Source organism: Leuresthes tenuis, unplaced genomic scaffold (assembly GCF_036924035.1).
Source record: "Leuresthes tenuis unplaced genomic scaffold, fLeuTen1.0.hap1 SCAF_7, whole genome shotgun sequence".
NCBI classification, from domain to species: domain Eukaryota; kingdom Metazoa; phylum Chordata; class Actinopteri; order Atheriniformes; family Atherinopsidae; genus Leuresthes; species Leuresthes tenuis.
The window spans coordinates 3,868,165-3,884,406 of record NW_027325361.1 but is presented as its reverse complement, the minus strand read 5'-3'; the positions used below and the strand labels follow the sequence as shown (position 1 = coordinate 3,884,406).

The window sequence follows — 16,242 nt, the reverse complement described above, 5'->3', positions numbered from 1 at the left end:
TGCTTTCACTCATAGCTGCAGCCAAGTCAGAGTAATCACACCCGTGCACGTGTTTGGGGTGTGGAAGGAAACCCGAGCCTTAAGTGACATAATCAATGCTTTGTTGCCCTCAAAATTAAACTTAGAGGAAATGATCAGTTACATAATAAACCTTATTTACCCATCTGGAAGGGTCTAAATGATTACGCCATGTTTTCAGTGAAGCACCCTGTAGTGTAACGTTTGTCAGATTTCCCAAAGCTTACAACTATATTTAGGACACAGGAATTATGGATCAATCCACCTGGAAGGAGCTCCAGGACTCCTCTGAAGGATATCATTGTGTTTTAGACAGCTAACGTAGCTGTGGGGCCACATCTAAAGCCTTAGCAGTGCCTCCACAGTAACACGGCACAGGAGTTTCTGCAAAGTTGGCTCGGCCTATCGACACAGTTTTAACACACGGAGCCCCACTCTGCAGACAGGATAGAAGTGTGTACACCAGGTTGCAGTGGGATTAAACAAGGTCTCCTGTCGCAGGCTCCCCACAGGATACTTAACACAATGGAGCCCAGAGCTTCAGGTCTGGCTGTTACGAGTTTCCTGAAGAGAAGGTTCTCTCTGTGATGCATTTCCTGGCAAACTTACTGGCACTGAGCCTTCATGGTGTCCTGTGCAATAGGTCAGGAGGCCTGACACAGATGTTCATTATGTTCAGTGCGTCTCCTCACTCACCAACTCTCAGCACAAAGTCATTATAGGACTGGTAGTTGATGGCATCCAGGACGTCAAACATCTCAATGGCAAAGTCTGACACCGTGCACAAATGTGAGGTGATGGACTTCTTGCCCTGTGAATCAGAAAAGCACACAGAATTCATGCAGAATGCTCACATCTGAAGTGAGAAGTGAAATTAACCTCCATTTCTGTTACCCTGACCTGACTACGTGCACGAGCATCAGCAACAGCCACAGAGGCGTGCACCAGGGTTTTCCCCAAAACAGCAGCTGCGACTGACTGTTAAGTTTGTTTCAAGCTCTGCAGAAGGTACAGAAAGGACTCTTTTGTTTGTCGGCTTTGCAGGGTTTAAGAAAACTTTCTGAATGCAGAAATCCTGACGCCACAGAGGCCGGTAATCCCTCACAGAGGATTATGTGGAGGGAAATGTCGCAGCGTTATAAATAGAAAACAAAAAATAACAACAATGCAGTTCTAAAAAGTGCTAATACCCCTTAAAAACACACTCAAACTCATACGGGATCCAAACATGGCGACTGCTTGTGTACCTTGGAGGCAGTTGTGGGAACCAGCCCGACTGCAGCCATGTATGTGCTGCCAATGGTCTTGATTTTCTCAATGTCCCTGTAGCACTCTTTATCCATCAGCTGGAGGAAAGAAACGGAGGAGAGAAGCGGGATGAAGTCGGAGGGAAACCATTCCTGCGTTATGGGCACAGTTTCAGCTTACATATGGAAATATTATACGCTGTGCTGGCAAATAATCCAAATGGTCTACTTGTGTTTGTGTAAATTAATGCTTTGTGTTGCCGTTTATAGTCAGGCAGGCCGAATGTCATCTGTAAGTAATCCCTCATTTTGAAGGACTTTCCCAACCGCAACCGTTGCTGATTATATTGCATCAATAAACAGTATTTCTTTTCATAGCCACAAAAAAATGACATTATGGATGTCACACAGCGCTGAGGCTTCCCTCAGAGGAGCGGGCAGACATGCGATCTGCAGGGAAAAACAGCTGGTTTAACGGATGGATGGAACCAATCGCTTCACTCGCCTCATCAAAGTCCGCGATGATCTCATTGAGCAGCCTCAGGCACTCGACTCCCATGTTGTTCCCGTCGAGCTCAATGTAGAAGTCGTTAAAGTTGGCGATGGAGGCGAACAACACTCCCACTTGAGCGTAGGACTGGTAGTACAGGTCCTGCAGGGAGGGAGGACAGTCAGGCATGTGTCACTTCACCCAAATGACTAAACAGCTGAGCTCAAGTATTCAGGTGCTTCACGTGCACGAGAGGAGAAACGCCACAGAGTGAAGACGCCTAAGTTAAAACCAACGAGTGTCACACAGCAGCAGAATCTGAGTCCAGAACTGAAACCGAGTCTGCAGCAAGTTTCTACAGTCGTCCATCTTGGGAAAACCAGAGTGAGGTAACTCTGGTTTTATCCACCGAGGAGCACGATTCACTCAGTGGGGGGGATATGGACACTCGCACAGCGGGGACTGTGGCCGTCCCAAACATGAAGTTTAAAGAAATTTGCAATAAACACAAAATGCTTCTGGTTTGGGTGCAACTCTGGCTGCTTTCTCTGCTGCATTCGTTACCCGATAGATAGCGAGTGGTTTAACATGGTTGTACAGCTACGGAAGCCTGGATGGACAGTAAAGCTTCAATTTCTTCTGATTATGGGCAAATGCATAATTATCCATAACCTTTAAATGTGTTGTGTTGCCATCCATTTAGGACTTGGTCTGCTATTTCAACCCGTGTCAGAACTCATTTCTCTTCATCTGCCCTGAAGACATAAAACACTGGTTGATAATATGATAATTACAGAACGAATTTCTTTCTTTCTTTTGTGCTCATGCACGTTAATGTCGAAGTGATACTATGACGCAACAGCTTTTCAGCTCCTGCGGGAGTAAATCTGTCTTTTATCTTGTTTTCATCTATCTGTTGGACTAAAGTTCAGAATATTCAGCATTTTAAGATTTCTGAGATTCACAAGACAAGAAAAGTGTAAAATCTGAAGCTGTCTGACAAATACAGAAGCAGAAAGAGCAACAGTTGGCACTGGGATGACAAGAGAAGTCGAAAGCTGCACAAAATGGGAAAACTCAAGTTCAAGTTCAGTAAATGGTGGCATACTGCAGCTTGTAACCTTATTTAGTGAATAAAGCAGACTTAGCGATGGTCCAGGTGCAAGTAAATGAACCTTTTGGTGTAGCATCAGTGAGGTTTTCATATATTTATCTCTGCAGCTGCCTTATGTTCATTATATCAAAAGTAGGGCTGCAGCTAACGACTAGACGAGACATCGATTAATCGATTAATCGGTTAATTACTAATGAAAACAATCCAAAACTGAAAAAGGATACATTCAAGCCATATTTAATCTTAACGTTTAACATTAACTGAAAATGCTGACTGTAATGCACCAACAGTCAAATCAATACCAAAAAGTGTAAAAGAATACAGTCTGGTTGTAACTTTGGACTGAAGTTGAATAATACAATTTTAATGTTGCACTTTAATGTTAAAATTTCAAGAAAACTCCGCTTATTTATAGCTAGCAGGCTACGCTAACAAGCTAAATATCTTTCTGTGGTGTCTCCCAGAGCTCCAACCTGCTTCCTCTTCAAATGTTCATGCATGAGTGAAATGCTCCCAGACTCTGGACACTTTTGGACGTGAGGACGATAATTCAGCCGCAGCCATTTCACTGTTTCTGCAGGTCATCTCCAGCTATTATTTACCGTAACGCGCATGCATCTCTAAGCAGAGATAGGTAGGAAGTGAGATGACTCACTCTGTATGAAAAATGACGTTCAGCTCGACAGCGTGAAAAAGACGTAATGATGACGTAACTGACAATTAAATATATCAGCGACTAATTATGTTATCCATTTTTGTCGACACCGTCGACTAATCGTTGCACCCTTAATCAAACGTTTAAGAGTAGCTTCAGTGATCACAGTGATAGAAAATTATTAGTGTGTCTAGTTTTTAAAGTAATTCATTATGTAATTATGTCTTCTTTTTAGAGTTCAGATTCTGATCTTTTTTAACCTTGTTGGGCTTCCTCCAACAGTCCAAAAACTTCAGTTCACTGGTGATTCTCCATTGGTTCTAACTGTTGATGGCTGTCAGTCTCTTGAGTGTTAGTGTGATGGACGTCCATGTTAAACAACACGTATAGCTAACGGACAGGAATATATTACCACACAAATATAGATTATAAATGGGAATAACAATAAGAAACACTCAAAAAACTGTAGAGACATGAGAGGTGATTTAAGGGGGGCGTGTCCTTGATGTTTTTAGTCATTTGGTTGAACTGTTCGAGTTTGAAATGGAGATTTTGGTGTCAAATCACAAGTCAAAGAGCCGAAAAGAGTCAAGTTAGCGGTCATTTAAATATCAAACATGTTTCCTAACAACACGGCTGAGGACAACATGTACGCTAAAAATGTTTTTTAATCATTACATTAGAGCAGCGAAACTTTGAAGTGCCCCAGTGTTGTGTTGTGAGTACAGTGTATGGGTGAACTTTAGCCCAGAGGAAAGAGAGGAAGCCTTTCTATACACTGGAGCTCTGTGGGGTCCCCAATGTGCTGGAAACACACTTCCTGGCTTCCTGCCCCCAGTGTTTAACAATCTCAGTCAGCTGATCCCAACACTGTCTGATGCATAGCTTGTCGAAGGATAAAAATAGTGCTATTTAATCTTTTTATTTTCATTTTCAACAGGTTGTTCCATCGGAGAGGCCACAGTTTATCAAAGAGCTGTGAAAGAGAAACCTTCAGTATACCTTCAGCTGATAAAATACCACATTTTGCTTTGGGAAGATGTTTGAATATTATACTTAGGTCATTTGCCAAAGCAAAATCAATTGAGTGGATGGATGGAAGGCAATGTTTCTTTTTTTTAAAAGCTGAAATTGATAAGACACTTGTCGTAAAGTCAGTTTTATTAAGAGATTTGGGCTGTTCCTTGATTATTTCCACATAAATTAAGCAGGTAAAGGACCCACAGCTGATTCTTATAGTAACTGTTGCTATGGGCCCACAACATGTTGTAAAATTAGCTCGAAAAGCGAGTGAAATAGGCTACAGTTTGGTACATTCTGAGAAAAATCCCTTCACGAGATCCAGCCAAGTAAAAGACAACCTCCAGGAAGCTATCGGAATATTAGACAAGTCTACCATGAAGAGAAGACTGCACCAGAGCAAAAAGGGTTCACTGAAAGATGCAAAACACCTCAAGAACGTAAAGATTGGAACTTATAGAAAGATGTTACAGTTCTGGAACAGCATGGATGAAACAATCCAACTTTAACCTCAACCAGAAGAAGAAAAATGGAGAATTTTAGGACTGACTGAGCAAAATTTGACCGTTATTGTCCTTCACTCACAGGACTTTAGAGAGTCTCTCTGCAGCATGGAAGGTTTACACAGAGCCAGAAACATGCTCCAGGTTTAATCAGCAAAATGTGCACTTATACATCTGCAACATAACCCTGAAAACCTGCCGAAAATGAAGGTGATTTTGATTAAACTTCGGGTAAACTGACCGATTCCTGGAGCCCTTTAGTTTAATCACAGCATATAAAACAGTGATCAAAAGGATGGATAATGTTCACTATAAATGAAATCCTAATCCTCTTTCTGAAGAAAACAAACCCTCAGTGCTTTGCTTTTGGAGGTGGGAGTTGTGATGCTTTGTTTTTATGCTCTTTTTTCTACTTTGTTTCTCCATTCAAACCCAGTAAATCACTTTGTGCTGCAGGTACGTTCAGTTTGTATGAAAAATGCGACACAAATGAGTCTGATTTGCTGCATAAATCAGAGCCAATATGAGATGTTGCACATATACCTGAAGAAGCAAAGGTGTAAGTTCTCCAGATGCTTTATGGTGGTTTTAATTAATCTGTCGGGTCCCTCCATTGGTTCACTAAATTAATCTAAAGACATATATAGTCCCACACCTTTAATGCAGTAGGTGTGAAATTACGATAACTCTAAAACATATACTGTATATGCCTGACTCCTCTGATTAAATCAATAAAATCAGCACCAAACTTGGCTGTTTGAGTCGTGTTTTGTTCCAGAAGCTCTTCAGACCGTCTGTGGATGCTCACCATGTTCCTGGGGTTCGACATGAGGAAGTGTTGGGCCACATGAGCCGGCAGCAGGTTGAACAGGATCCTCTTGTTGTCCAGCTTCACCTTCTCCATGTCGTCTCTCTCCTCCTCCGCCTGGACTCCATCAGCAGCAACACAACACACAAACACATCAGGGGTCCTTTACAGAGTGATCCAAAGTGAAACTGACTCTGCTGTCAGTGACAACATTTTCCCAAGCTCAAGGGAGACATGTAATTGCCTGTCATTCTCACTAGAGGGAGATAATGATTTGCAAACAAGACAAACATACAGTTTTTCTTAAAATAGCAACATTCAGTCTTTCTCGATCGACACAAGACTGTGAACTGGAGATAAAAACTGCAGCGTATCGATGGATCAATCAGAAAAGGGAATTACAACTAAATATATTCATTAAGATTTAACTTGAGACAGTTTGATCAGTTTGAATATAGGACATGACCATTTGCTGAACTACAATTAAGAAAAAGCAAGAATTATTTCAAATGTTAGGAACAAGCTAATCTGTGTTGGACACTCCAGGTTTTACAGGCGTAAAATAACTACATAAATTAGGCCAGAACGTTGATTAAAAGTCCTCAGAAACACTCAGACTGACAGCAAATGATTTATTCAGGCTGCTTAAAGACACCAAACTACCATCCAGAAGACAGATGACCAGCCTTTGCTGCCACTTGAGCTTCTGCTTCCTCAAAATTGATCACATTACATTAGTTTAAAATATATTTCTTAACCCCTGAAGACCAGAGGAAGCATGTATCTGCCACCCAGACTTGGATTGATGTTTCAATCTTTTACAATAAAAGTTTAACCTGAAATAAAATCTATGAAAAACAGCAAAGATAACACAGTTTGACAGACAGAAAATAGGATTTCTGCAGCAACAAGGTGATTCCCAAAGAGCTATTAGCTGAAAACTTGGCATATCTCAGCATGGTGTGCAGTGTGTCCTTAAAACATTTGAGGAAACTGGACAAGTGGAGGACAAAAGAAGAAGTGTCAGGCCTAAAAAACTATCTCCAGCAGATGAACAGGATCTGAAAGTGATGTCCTTAAGAAAGAGGAAAAAATCCAGCTGTGACCTGACAGGACCTGAGAGATGCATCTGGACCTTCAGCTGATCCATCTACTGTTGGCCCAAGCCTCATCAGAAATGGGCTCCATGGAAGGGTGGCTGTCAAGAAGCCATTCTTAAGGAAGGGAAACAGGGAGAAAAGGCTGAGCTGTGCCAAATGACACAAGAAGTGGACTGAAAATCAGTGGCAACAGGTCTTATGGAGGGATGAATCCTCCCCAGAGCCCGGACCTCAACATTATTGAAGCAGTGTGGGATCATCTGACAGAGAACGGAACAAAAGGCAGCCCACATCCAAAGAAGAGCTTTGGGATGTCCTTCAAGAAGCCTGGAGAACTATTCCTGAAGACTCCTTAAAGAAATGACAGAAAGCTTGTCTCAGAGGGTTCAGGCTGTGTTGGAGAATAAAGGAGCTCAGACCAGATATTCACTTGTACAAACTCTGTTTTTGTCTTTTATTTTTGCACGTTTCACTAAATAACAGCAGCTGTTTCCTGTTTTCGTGGAAATGTAGAAAGAAATAAAAGGTACATTCTGCAGAGTACTGGACGATCCGACTTGAAACAAAAACGACTGATTTGTTGCTACAAACACAGACTAACCTGAGTCGCCCAGAGATAGTCGAGCCGCAGCTTCAGGTCCAGCTGTCTTGAATGAAGAACCAGAGCTCCAGAAAACAGCAGGACTGCCAACACAGGATCATAACCTCGAGTGTGGAGAAAGCCGCCGCTGGAAAGTGGAAAAACACACAGAAACAGAATGAGTCGGAGTTGTTTATTCATGCTTTTAAGGAAATTACGGAAGTCTAATTTAAAACATGGACGAATAAGAAATAAAAGAAAAAAATGGTTGGTGAAATCTTAAAAAATAACAATAATTCGCCTGAAATGAAGAAGAGTAAGAGAATTAAGTGGATTAAACAGTTAAGAAACATCTTTTCAGACGCAATCTCACCCCACGGCTTGGCGATAGCCACTGGTTTCCATGACAACTGTGTAGGTGACAGAGAGGAGGAGGAGCAGCAGGATCTTGGGGAGTGATGACACACGCAGGTAAGGGACCACGGTGAGGGTGCCGGCCACACAGGACAGCAGGGCGTAGGCCATGCTGGGAGCGGCCCTGTCCCCCGCTGTGCTGTTCGGGGGTTCCACCCCCAGAGCGTCGGCAGGGACGTCCTCCACAAAGCGGCTGGAGTTTGGCTCAACTCTCCCCCATGGTACACAACCCACCTGCAAGGAAATAAACTGTGAGGGTATGTGGAAAGATTCAAGATGAAAAGCAAAGTGATGGCATCCAAAATGGATCCACAGCTCATCCTATAACAGACCAGGATACTTTCCAGGTCTAAATATCTCCACTGCCACAGGGCAGGGTGGAGAAAACCCTTAAAACGTTAACACTGAAGTTAACACGATGTGGAGTGATCAACACACAGATTACATGTAGATGGTGCGTTTAATTTCAACCGGAAAGTTGGAATCCTCAAGTTCCAGGTTAGAAAAAAATCTGTCGTTGGAGCCTCAGATTGTTCACTAACAGATTGTTTCTCTATTTTACATCTTAAATTTATTTGTACAGCTCAATGTCAACTCAAGGCACAACACAAGTTATGGGAGATACGTTTTATTCCTTCTAAGTTAGCCTTTATAAGTTAGCCTTTATAACCAACTAAAACAGAAATTTTAATCAACCAGTTTTTAACTCAAATGTTTAGTGTGCTCTGCTGTCATTCTGTAGCCCAACAATGTGTGCCGTACATCGTATGTCACGGCTCTGAGGTGACTCCACAAACAGTCTGAAACAACACTTCCATATTCATCGATGCATTTTTAAATCATGTTCAGCCTCTTCCGCGAGTCCAGAAATGGCAACAATTCGTACACAAAGCAATTCAAAGTGCTTCACAGCTACATACAATCAGAAGAAGGCAAATAAAATCATTCTATAAATAGAAAAAATAATCATTAATTAATTCAAAGCAAAGAGTGCAGATAAAACACTTTCAGTTGTCATATTCAAAGCTAAATAACTGTTTTCAGCCTGGATTTAAACATTGTCAGAGTTGAGCCTGTCTCACATCTTCTGGAGGACTGTTCCAGGTTTTAGGAGCATAAACCTGAAAGGCAGCCTCAGCTTGTTTAGTCCTGACTCTGGGCACCAGCAGGAGACGCCTCCCTGAGGTCCTCAGAGTCCTGGTTGGTTCATATGGCTCTAACATGGCAGAGATGTACACGAGCAGAACGGTTTTAAAGTCTATTCTCTGAGCGACAGGAAGCCAGAGCAGAGACCTGAGCACCGGACTAATATGGTCGTATTTCCTGGTTCTGGTCAGGACTCGAGCAGCAGCGTTCTGGATGTCCTGCAGCTGTCTTACGGCCCGTTTAGAGAGAGAAATGCTTTGTTCCACACTATAAATGCATATTCTACTGTGTTCATGACTGTTTTTAAAGCGCAAACCAAAAATAACACATGAAGAGTTTGTTCCTCGGATGGTTTTTATGTGTTGTTATATGACCTTGGTTCATTACTGAGGTCACACGGTAACTTGGCCATCTCAATCGGAATTTATCGTGGGCGTTTTTTGACTTGGTGAGCGCCAAAACTGATGACTTCACAGCTCCTGGAGCGGCGTACTCGTTTGTTTTCCTCTAACCTGTCGTGCACCGGAGGAGTAAAGAGCGCTAGCGGGTCTTTATAGGTGCGGCCCACGAAAACCCAAGAAGGCACAATTATCGTAAACATCAAATACGGCTGGAAAGTAGCTCTCAGTTCAAGATGACGGCTGCAGTGAGTCCAACCTGCTTCAAGCACCAGTCATGGTGACATGATGTCACAGTGTAAGAGTGACAGATGTGTTGAGCATGATCAGCCCTGAGGGGAGATGTGACGTGTGGTCGAGAAACTTTTCTTTTGTATGCAAAGATGCTCCTCGGTTTATTTCAAACTTGAACAAATGGGATGCGGCACACAGACTTACCACACAGGCCTGTGTAACAGAGTAGGTGAGCAGAACGAGGAAGACACACAGCACTGTTCGGATCTGGATGGTGAGACAGCCTGGTTGGCACTAAAACCAGAGGAGACACAAGGAGCAGGTAAATGAAGCACCTGTTTATCGACCTTAATAGTATTTTGGACACATCATTAGCCACGAGTGGAAATGAGGACATTTTGTGGAGCTCTATTACAGGAGACACTAAAGGTTATGATGACCGCCCAATGCAGCATGAAGCCAAGGTGTCATATAAAGGCTCGGCATGTGATCCGGCTGTAAACAAAAATCTCACCAGTCAGCATTTGCAGCATTATTCACAAAGAAAAACATCAGAGAAATGCTGCGAAACAGGTGAGAAAAAGTTTAAAGAAAGAGGATAACTTTTCATATTTCAAATATGCAGAAAAATCACAACAAAAAGCTATGAAATGACCCCAGAGAGATGCAAAACACCCCAAAACACAGCAAAATAACACACAAAGATTCAAACAACCACTAAATCACTCAGCCGGGACAACCACAGACTCAAAACAATTCTGATCAGTAGTGAAATGATGGCAAAAAAACAGAGATTCATACCTCTGAAAACATGTTAAATAACCACAGAGACCTGAAAAGTTCAGATATTTAAAATGATCCTGAAAAGATCTGGGAGTTAAGCTCAATGAAACCAAGACCAGTTCTGCAGTTTAAATGTAAAAAAAATGCACAGAGAAACTCAGGACGACTCAAAACAACCACAAAAATGAATGCACTGCACTCAAAACGACACAAAAACAGCTCAGAACTGCAAACATTTGTGTGAAGACGGAACTGCAGGGAAATTCAAATGAACCAAAAAGGCATAAAACCATCCCAAAGACATTCAGAACAACCAGAATGACCCGACAGGAACATCATCAGTTCTACAGGTAGGTGAAATAAGTGCAAAGAGACTCAAAATAACCACAAAGGGTTCACAAAACTATCATGAACAGCCTCAAAATAATTGTATAGAAATGTGTGGATTGCAGAGAAAATAAAGGGAATCCGAACAACCAAAAAGAGAACTGAAGTCGTCCCCAAAATCACGAAATGACCATCGAGGAACCAGAGAAAACGTCAAAAAGACAATAAAAAAAATCTAAAACAACGATCTTGCTTTGAAAAATGGACTTAGATAGAAATGTTTTGGTGACAAAAACCTGGAATAAGCCCCAATAAGCTGCTGAGAGAAGGTCTGAAGTCATACCTGAACACTGGTGAGATGCAGGTACATGACACAGGCCACATGGAAACACACACACAGCAACAGCAGCAGCAGCACCAGCATCCCCCTGAGAGACAAGCAGACACCAGAGAGTCACACATTTACTTTGGATGTCTGAGGAAACGCAGGAATGCGGTGTGTGGGGGGGGTTTACGCACTGTGGGATCATCAGGAGATAGATAAGGCCAAACAGAGCAGCGAGGACCAGCGAAAGAACCACCGCACCGATGAAGTGGTCGTCATACACCTGGTGATACTAAGAAAGGAAGAAACGCACAAAGACTGCAAATGTAAGAAGCCCAACATCTGTCCGTCCGTCCAACATCTGTCCATCCATCCATCCAACATCTGTCCGTCCATCCATCCAACAGCCGTCCATCCATCCAACATCTGTCCATTCATCCATCCAACATCTGTCCATCCATCCATCCAACATCTGTCCATCCAACATCTGTCCATCCATCCATCCAACAGCCGTCCGTCCATCCAACATCTGTCCGTCCATCCATCCATCCAACATCCGTCCATCCATCCATCCATCCAACATCTGTCCATCCATCCATCCAACATCCGTCCATCCATCCAACATCTGTCCATCCATCCATCCAACAGCCGTCCGTCCATCCAACAGCCGTCCGTCCATCCAACATCTGTCCGTCCGTCCATCCATCCAACATCCGTCCATCCATCCAACATCTGTCCATCCATCCAACATCTGTCCATCCATCCAACATCTGTCCATCCATCCATCCAACATCCGTCCATCCATCCAACATCTGTCCATCCATCCATCCAACAGCCGTCCGTCCATCCAACAGCCGTCCGTCCATCCAACATCTGTCCGTCCGTCCATCCATCCAACATCCGTCCATCCATCCAACATCTGTCCATCCATCCAACATCTGTCCATCCATCCAACATCCGTCCATCCATCCAACATCTGTCCATCCATCCAACATCCGTCCATCCATCCAACATCTGTCCATCCATCCAACATCTGTCCGCCTGGTTTCAAACCAAACTGAAACCTGCTGCTCCGGCCTTTTTCAGGAATGCGTGAGGCTTTTTCTTTTCCATTTGTCCAGATTGAGGAACTTTGTTTACACGTGAAGTAAGTTGGCCAGATAAATGCAGACTTCACCTTATGACTCACATAAACATGAACTCAAAAGTCTAAACGTGCTTTGTTTTCCATTAGCAATTTTATTTATATCATCACTTGTAAAATATATGCCCCTGAAAAGTTTCCAGGATGGATCCTTTAAAACAGACTTAAAGAAAACGGCCGGCTTTGAAACCACGTGATGTTTACGACACAGGAATATTTTCACATCAGTGCGATTAAAACCTCACTCCGACACATCAACAGCCTCGTTTGTTCACATTAACCCAAACAAGGTCATATCTGGCGTGCGCTGTAATCAGATTAGGCTACATGGCGTGTGATGATCTTATCCACATTGTTATGTCCCCAGAAAGTGTGTTTATTTCGGCAGTTCAGTGCAGTTTGTTTAGTCTTGTTGCCACAGCAACCAAGGACCAGTGCACGCTGGGAAAGGGAAACTCGCTCTACCACTCGTTGGCTTCTGAATTTTCTTTCTCGCTCCTCGCTAAAGCAACGTCTGTGAGTATTTGTGATCGTTTGACATTAAGCTATCACTTGTTTTTGAGTTTCTGAGAATGTTGCCATGGTTGAGACGCTGATTGGTTTAATGCTGGGCTGGGTTAACTTCATGTTTGCAGCTGCTTGTTTTTACCGACTCGATCGTGTGGGCTGCACGGCTGCGTTGGCTAAACGGTGCCATCTCCATTAATGCTGTGTATTTAGCTTCTATAATGACAAAATACATCTTGTTGCTCTGTGTTGCAGTTTTACCAGATTCTCAGTAAACTTCATGGAAGTGAATCATCCGTGTCCTGGAGTTTTTTGAGTGTTAAACTGAATGGAAACGTAGCCCATGAACCACATTATTGCATTTTACCATGTTTTCCTGCATCTGGTGGCACACAGCAGCTATATGCTGCATGCATTTGGCTGTTCGGTTGCCAGGTTGGTTAATTACAAGCAACTTTGAGTGACTTTTAAAGCTTTTTGTGAGAGGATGGCTGCAGGTAAAAAAAGAAGACTCAAGTAATACTCCCTTGTTTTTAAAGTATATGTATATAATGAAGGCTTGGGATGGGCACAAATATCACAGTGGCTGAGAAGGATGAAGAATACTCCGTAACATGACATGCAATTCATCTAAAGACCACAATGGGAAAATCATCTTATTTAGAATAATGCTGTGTATGTACACATATCCCCCAACATACAGGAAGCGTGTCAACAGAAAACTTACACAAACATTTAAACATCAAGTTTGAGTTCACCGGGACTTGAATAACAAAGAAAAACGGCACAGATTTGTATTCTGGGTCCTCCAACGCTTTCATGTTAGAACAGAAAAAACTGTGTGCCAATAATGTGAGATTAACTTTTCAGAATATGACGGGCACTGTAAATGTTTTAGTTCATTGATGCGTCCTGCACTCTGCTAAAAAAGAAAATCTTTCATCTTTTAACGTCGGCCGTGTGGGAGAAAACAAACTTATTCAACTAATTTCTGTTTTTCTCCTTGGACTATTTTCTTGAATAATCGCACATCTAGAATATGTTCAAGTTATTAAAGTTTAGTTTTTTTACTTTTACTTTGAACCAGAATTTAATTCCACTGCAAGCTGTTTGAATGTCAAGATTGGACACAAACACACACACAAAGACACACATGAAGGCACACATCCCCGTTCTGTGTCTCCTTTACAACACTACCCACGCACACATATGAGAACACCGTCACGTGTGCTGTTCAGACGTTCCCAAATCATTATCTGCATCCCCTCCTGAGAGGGTGGGTGGATTCCTCATACAAACTCACGCACACACACAGACATCACAGACAACAGGCGTGGGAGAAAGAGAATTAGAAACTGTGTAGGGTGTGTTGTGTGAGCGAGACAGAGGGGGGCAGAACAAGCAGTCACGAAGCATCTTGCCTTGTGTGTAATGAGAAAACTATATACTTGTTACATGTGCATGCCGATGTAAATATAAATCGAAGCTGCTGCTTCCCTGCAGATGTTCATGTCCTCACCCGACGCTCTCTGTCTCTGCTCCTGTAGAACAGAGTGAAGTGGTTGAGGTCTGATGTCTCCGACTCGGTTTGCCGCGCTTCAATGAGTCGGCCGATGTAGCGGTTGACTCGTGTGCCTGGCGAGTGTTGCACAGCAGTGGCTGAGAAAGACGTCCGACTTCTCAGCTTCTCGGACGCAGTCCGCAGGGCTCTCCGCTGTCAGACACAGAAAAGGCGACACAATCAGCGCAGCTTTGTGTGATGGGGCATATAAAAGTAGAGAGTAGTGAGCTCAGGACGAAAGAATTGTGTTATAACTAAACATATATTTAGGAAAGATGATAGCCTGACCTCGTGAGGATTAATTATGCACCTTAAAATAAAACAGTCCCCGCCTTTGGGAGAAAAAGATCCTGCTCAGTTGAATTAGTTCAAACAAAGACAACATAGAAAGCAACATAATGATCCCAAACTTTAAATCAAACCATCCAGATAAGGTGTCAAAATAATCAATTCAGGAAAGGCATTATGAAGACAAAGCTAAATTAAACAAGCAAGGGACGAGAAATATGCTTTAAATGACAGAAATATAAAGGAAAGCTGTTATATTCTGGGCACTACCTCAACGTTGCACAGTTATCTAATAGGTTGCACAGAGACAGATAATTGGTATGATGTCTTTTTGTTAATAACATATTGATGTCAGTTGACATGACCATCACCAACATGACATAAATTCCTTCCAGAGAAATTAGCTTTCATTTCAGTTCATTGGCATCCATCTTTCTTGGTTTAAAGCATACCTCCGGCCATGCTCAGTTTGTTCAGCTTAGACATTTCAGATCACCATCTGTCCCAGATACTTGTGTCGTTCCCCAGAGCTCTGGTTTTGGGGCCTCCACTATTTTTCATTCAACATGCACCTTCAGGCAATATTTTCATGAAATTCAGTAATCCTGTAGACAGTGGTGATTCAAACTGCTTTCCAGACATATAAATATTAAAGAGGTCACTGCATTTTTGTGAGGAATTTTACAGTCCCAGTGAGCCGGTTTCCATGTACATTAAAGCCTTAAACCTGCATGTGCAGCAGCCTTTTTTTTAACACCATCACTTACACCTGTGAACACCATTGGTCATAAAAACTGTTCGTTTTTTATTGGTATCTCTGAGGTTGAAAGTTGTTTGTAACAGCTGAGAAGAACAGGAAATGTGCTGAATGACTTTCCTTTCTTATTAATTCCAGATTGATCCAGTCATCACTCCCCGTTTTACTTGATTTTTACTACACATGAGTAGTTTCTGTTTTCCTCTGTGTCAAACTCAAGTGAGCTGTGTGTGAAGTCACGAACAAGTCAGCACTTAGCATGTTAAGATAGCAACTTTTAAAAGTTAACATCAGAGACCGTAGCAATAAAACATCTCTTTATATGCTTTTTAAAATGGGATATACTGTTAACATGTCACTCTGGAGCATGCTCGCATCCTAACACTAGCTTTGTGAAACATTCACTGTTAAAAACTTTGAAGTGAAATGGCTAATGCTAAAATTTAGCACAGTTAGCTTACTTTCATGCTAAGATAAGCCCATGCCTTCATCAGCTTTTTGATGGTGTAACATTGAACAACATTAGCATTAATCCTTAAAAGGGAAGATCGTTTTTTTTTTAAACCTGGACCTTATTTCTGGCTTAAAATATGTTAATTTACTCACTGATAACAGGTTGGTGAAGGTCGGCGTTCAGGCGTTTAGCTCACTCGAGATCTCACGGGAGTGAACGGGACATTGGCAATACAGCCTCTAAATAAGGCATTTTCTGTCTTTATTTCATCATTACTTTAAGATGAATGAATGAATCAATGCATGCTATTGCACTGTTAGTTCAGAATTTCCGTGTTATTGGGGGCTTATCGCCACATACGCGCCTAGT

General features: G+C 42.3%; 1 protein-coding gene across 1 annotated transcript in view; it reads right to left on the bottom strand.

The window, feature by feature from the left end:
- LOC140311542 (adenylate cyclase type 1-like) overlaps positions 1 to 16,242 on the bottom strand; it is a 48,416-nt gene that overhangs the window by 5,685 nt on the left and 26,489 nt on the right. Inside the window, exons 9-18 of the mRNA XM_072388935.1 lie at positions 14,333 to 14,527; positions 11,357 to 11,454; positions 11,181 to 11,265; positions 9,932 to 10,021; positions 7,909 to 8,183; positions 7,557 to 7,683; positions 5,856 to 5,972; positions 1,771 to 1,917; positions 1,266 to 1,364; positions 715 to 829 (exon numbers count right to left, since the gene is read on the bottom strand). Of these exons, the coding sequence (XP_072245036.1) occupies positions 715 to 829; positions 1,266 to 1,364; positions 1,771 to 1,917; positions 5,856 to 5,972; positions 7,557 to 7,683; positions 7,909 to 8,183; positions 9,932 to 10,021; positions 11,181 to 11,265; positions 11,357 to 11,454; positions 14,333 to 14,527 (1,348 nt within the window). The remainder of the gene's footprint in view (positions 1 to 714; positions 830 to 1,265; positions 1,365 to 1,770; positions 1,918 to 5,855; positions 5,973 to 7,556; positions 7,684 to 7,908; positions 8,184 to 9,931; positions 10,022 to 11,180; positions 11,266 to 11,356; positions 11,455 to 14,332; positions 14,528 to 16,242) is intronic.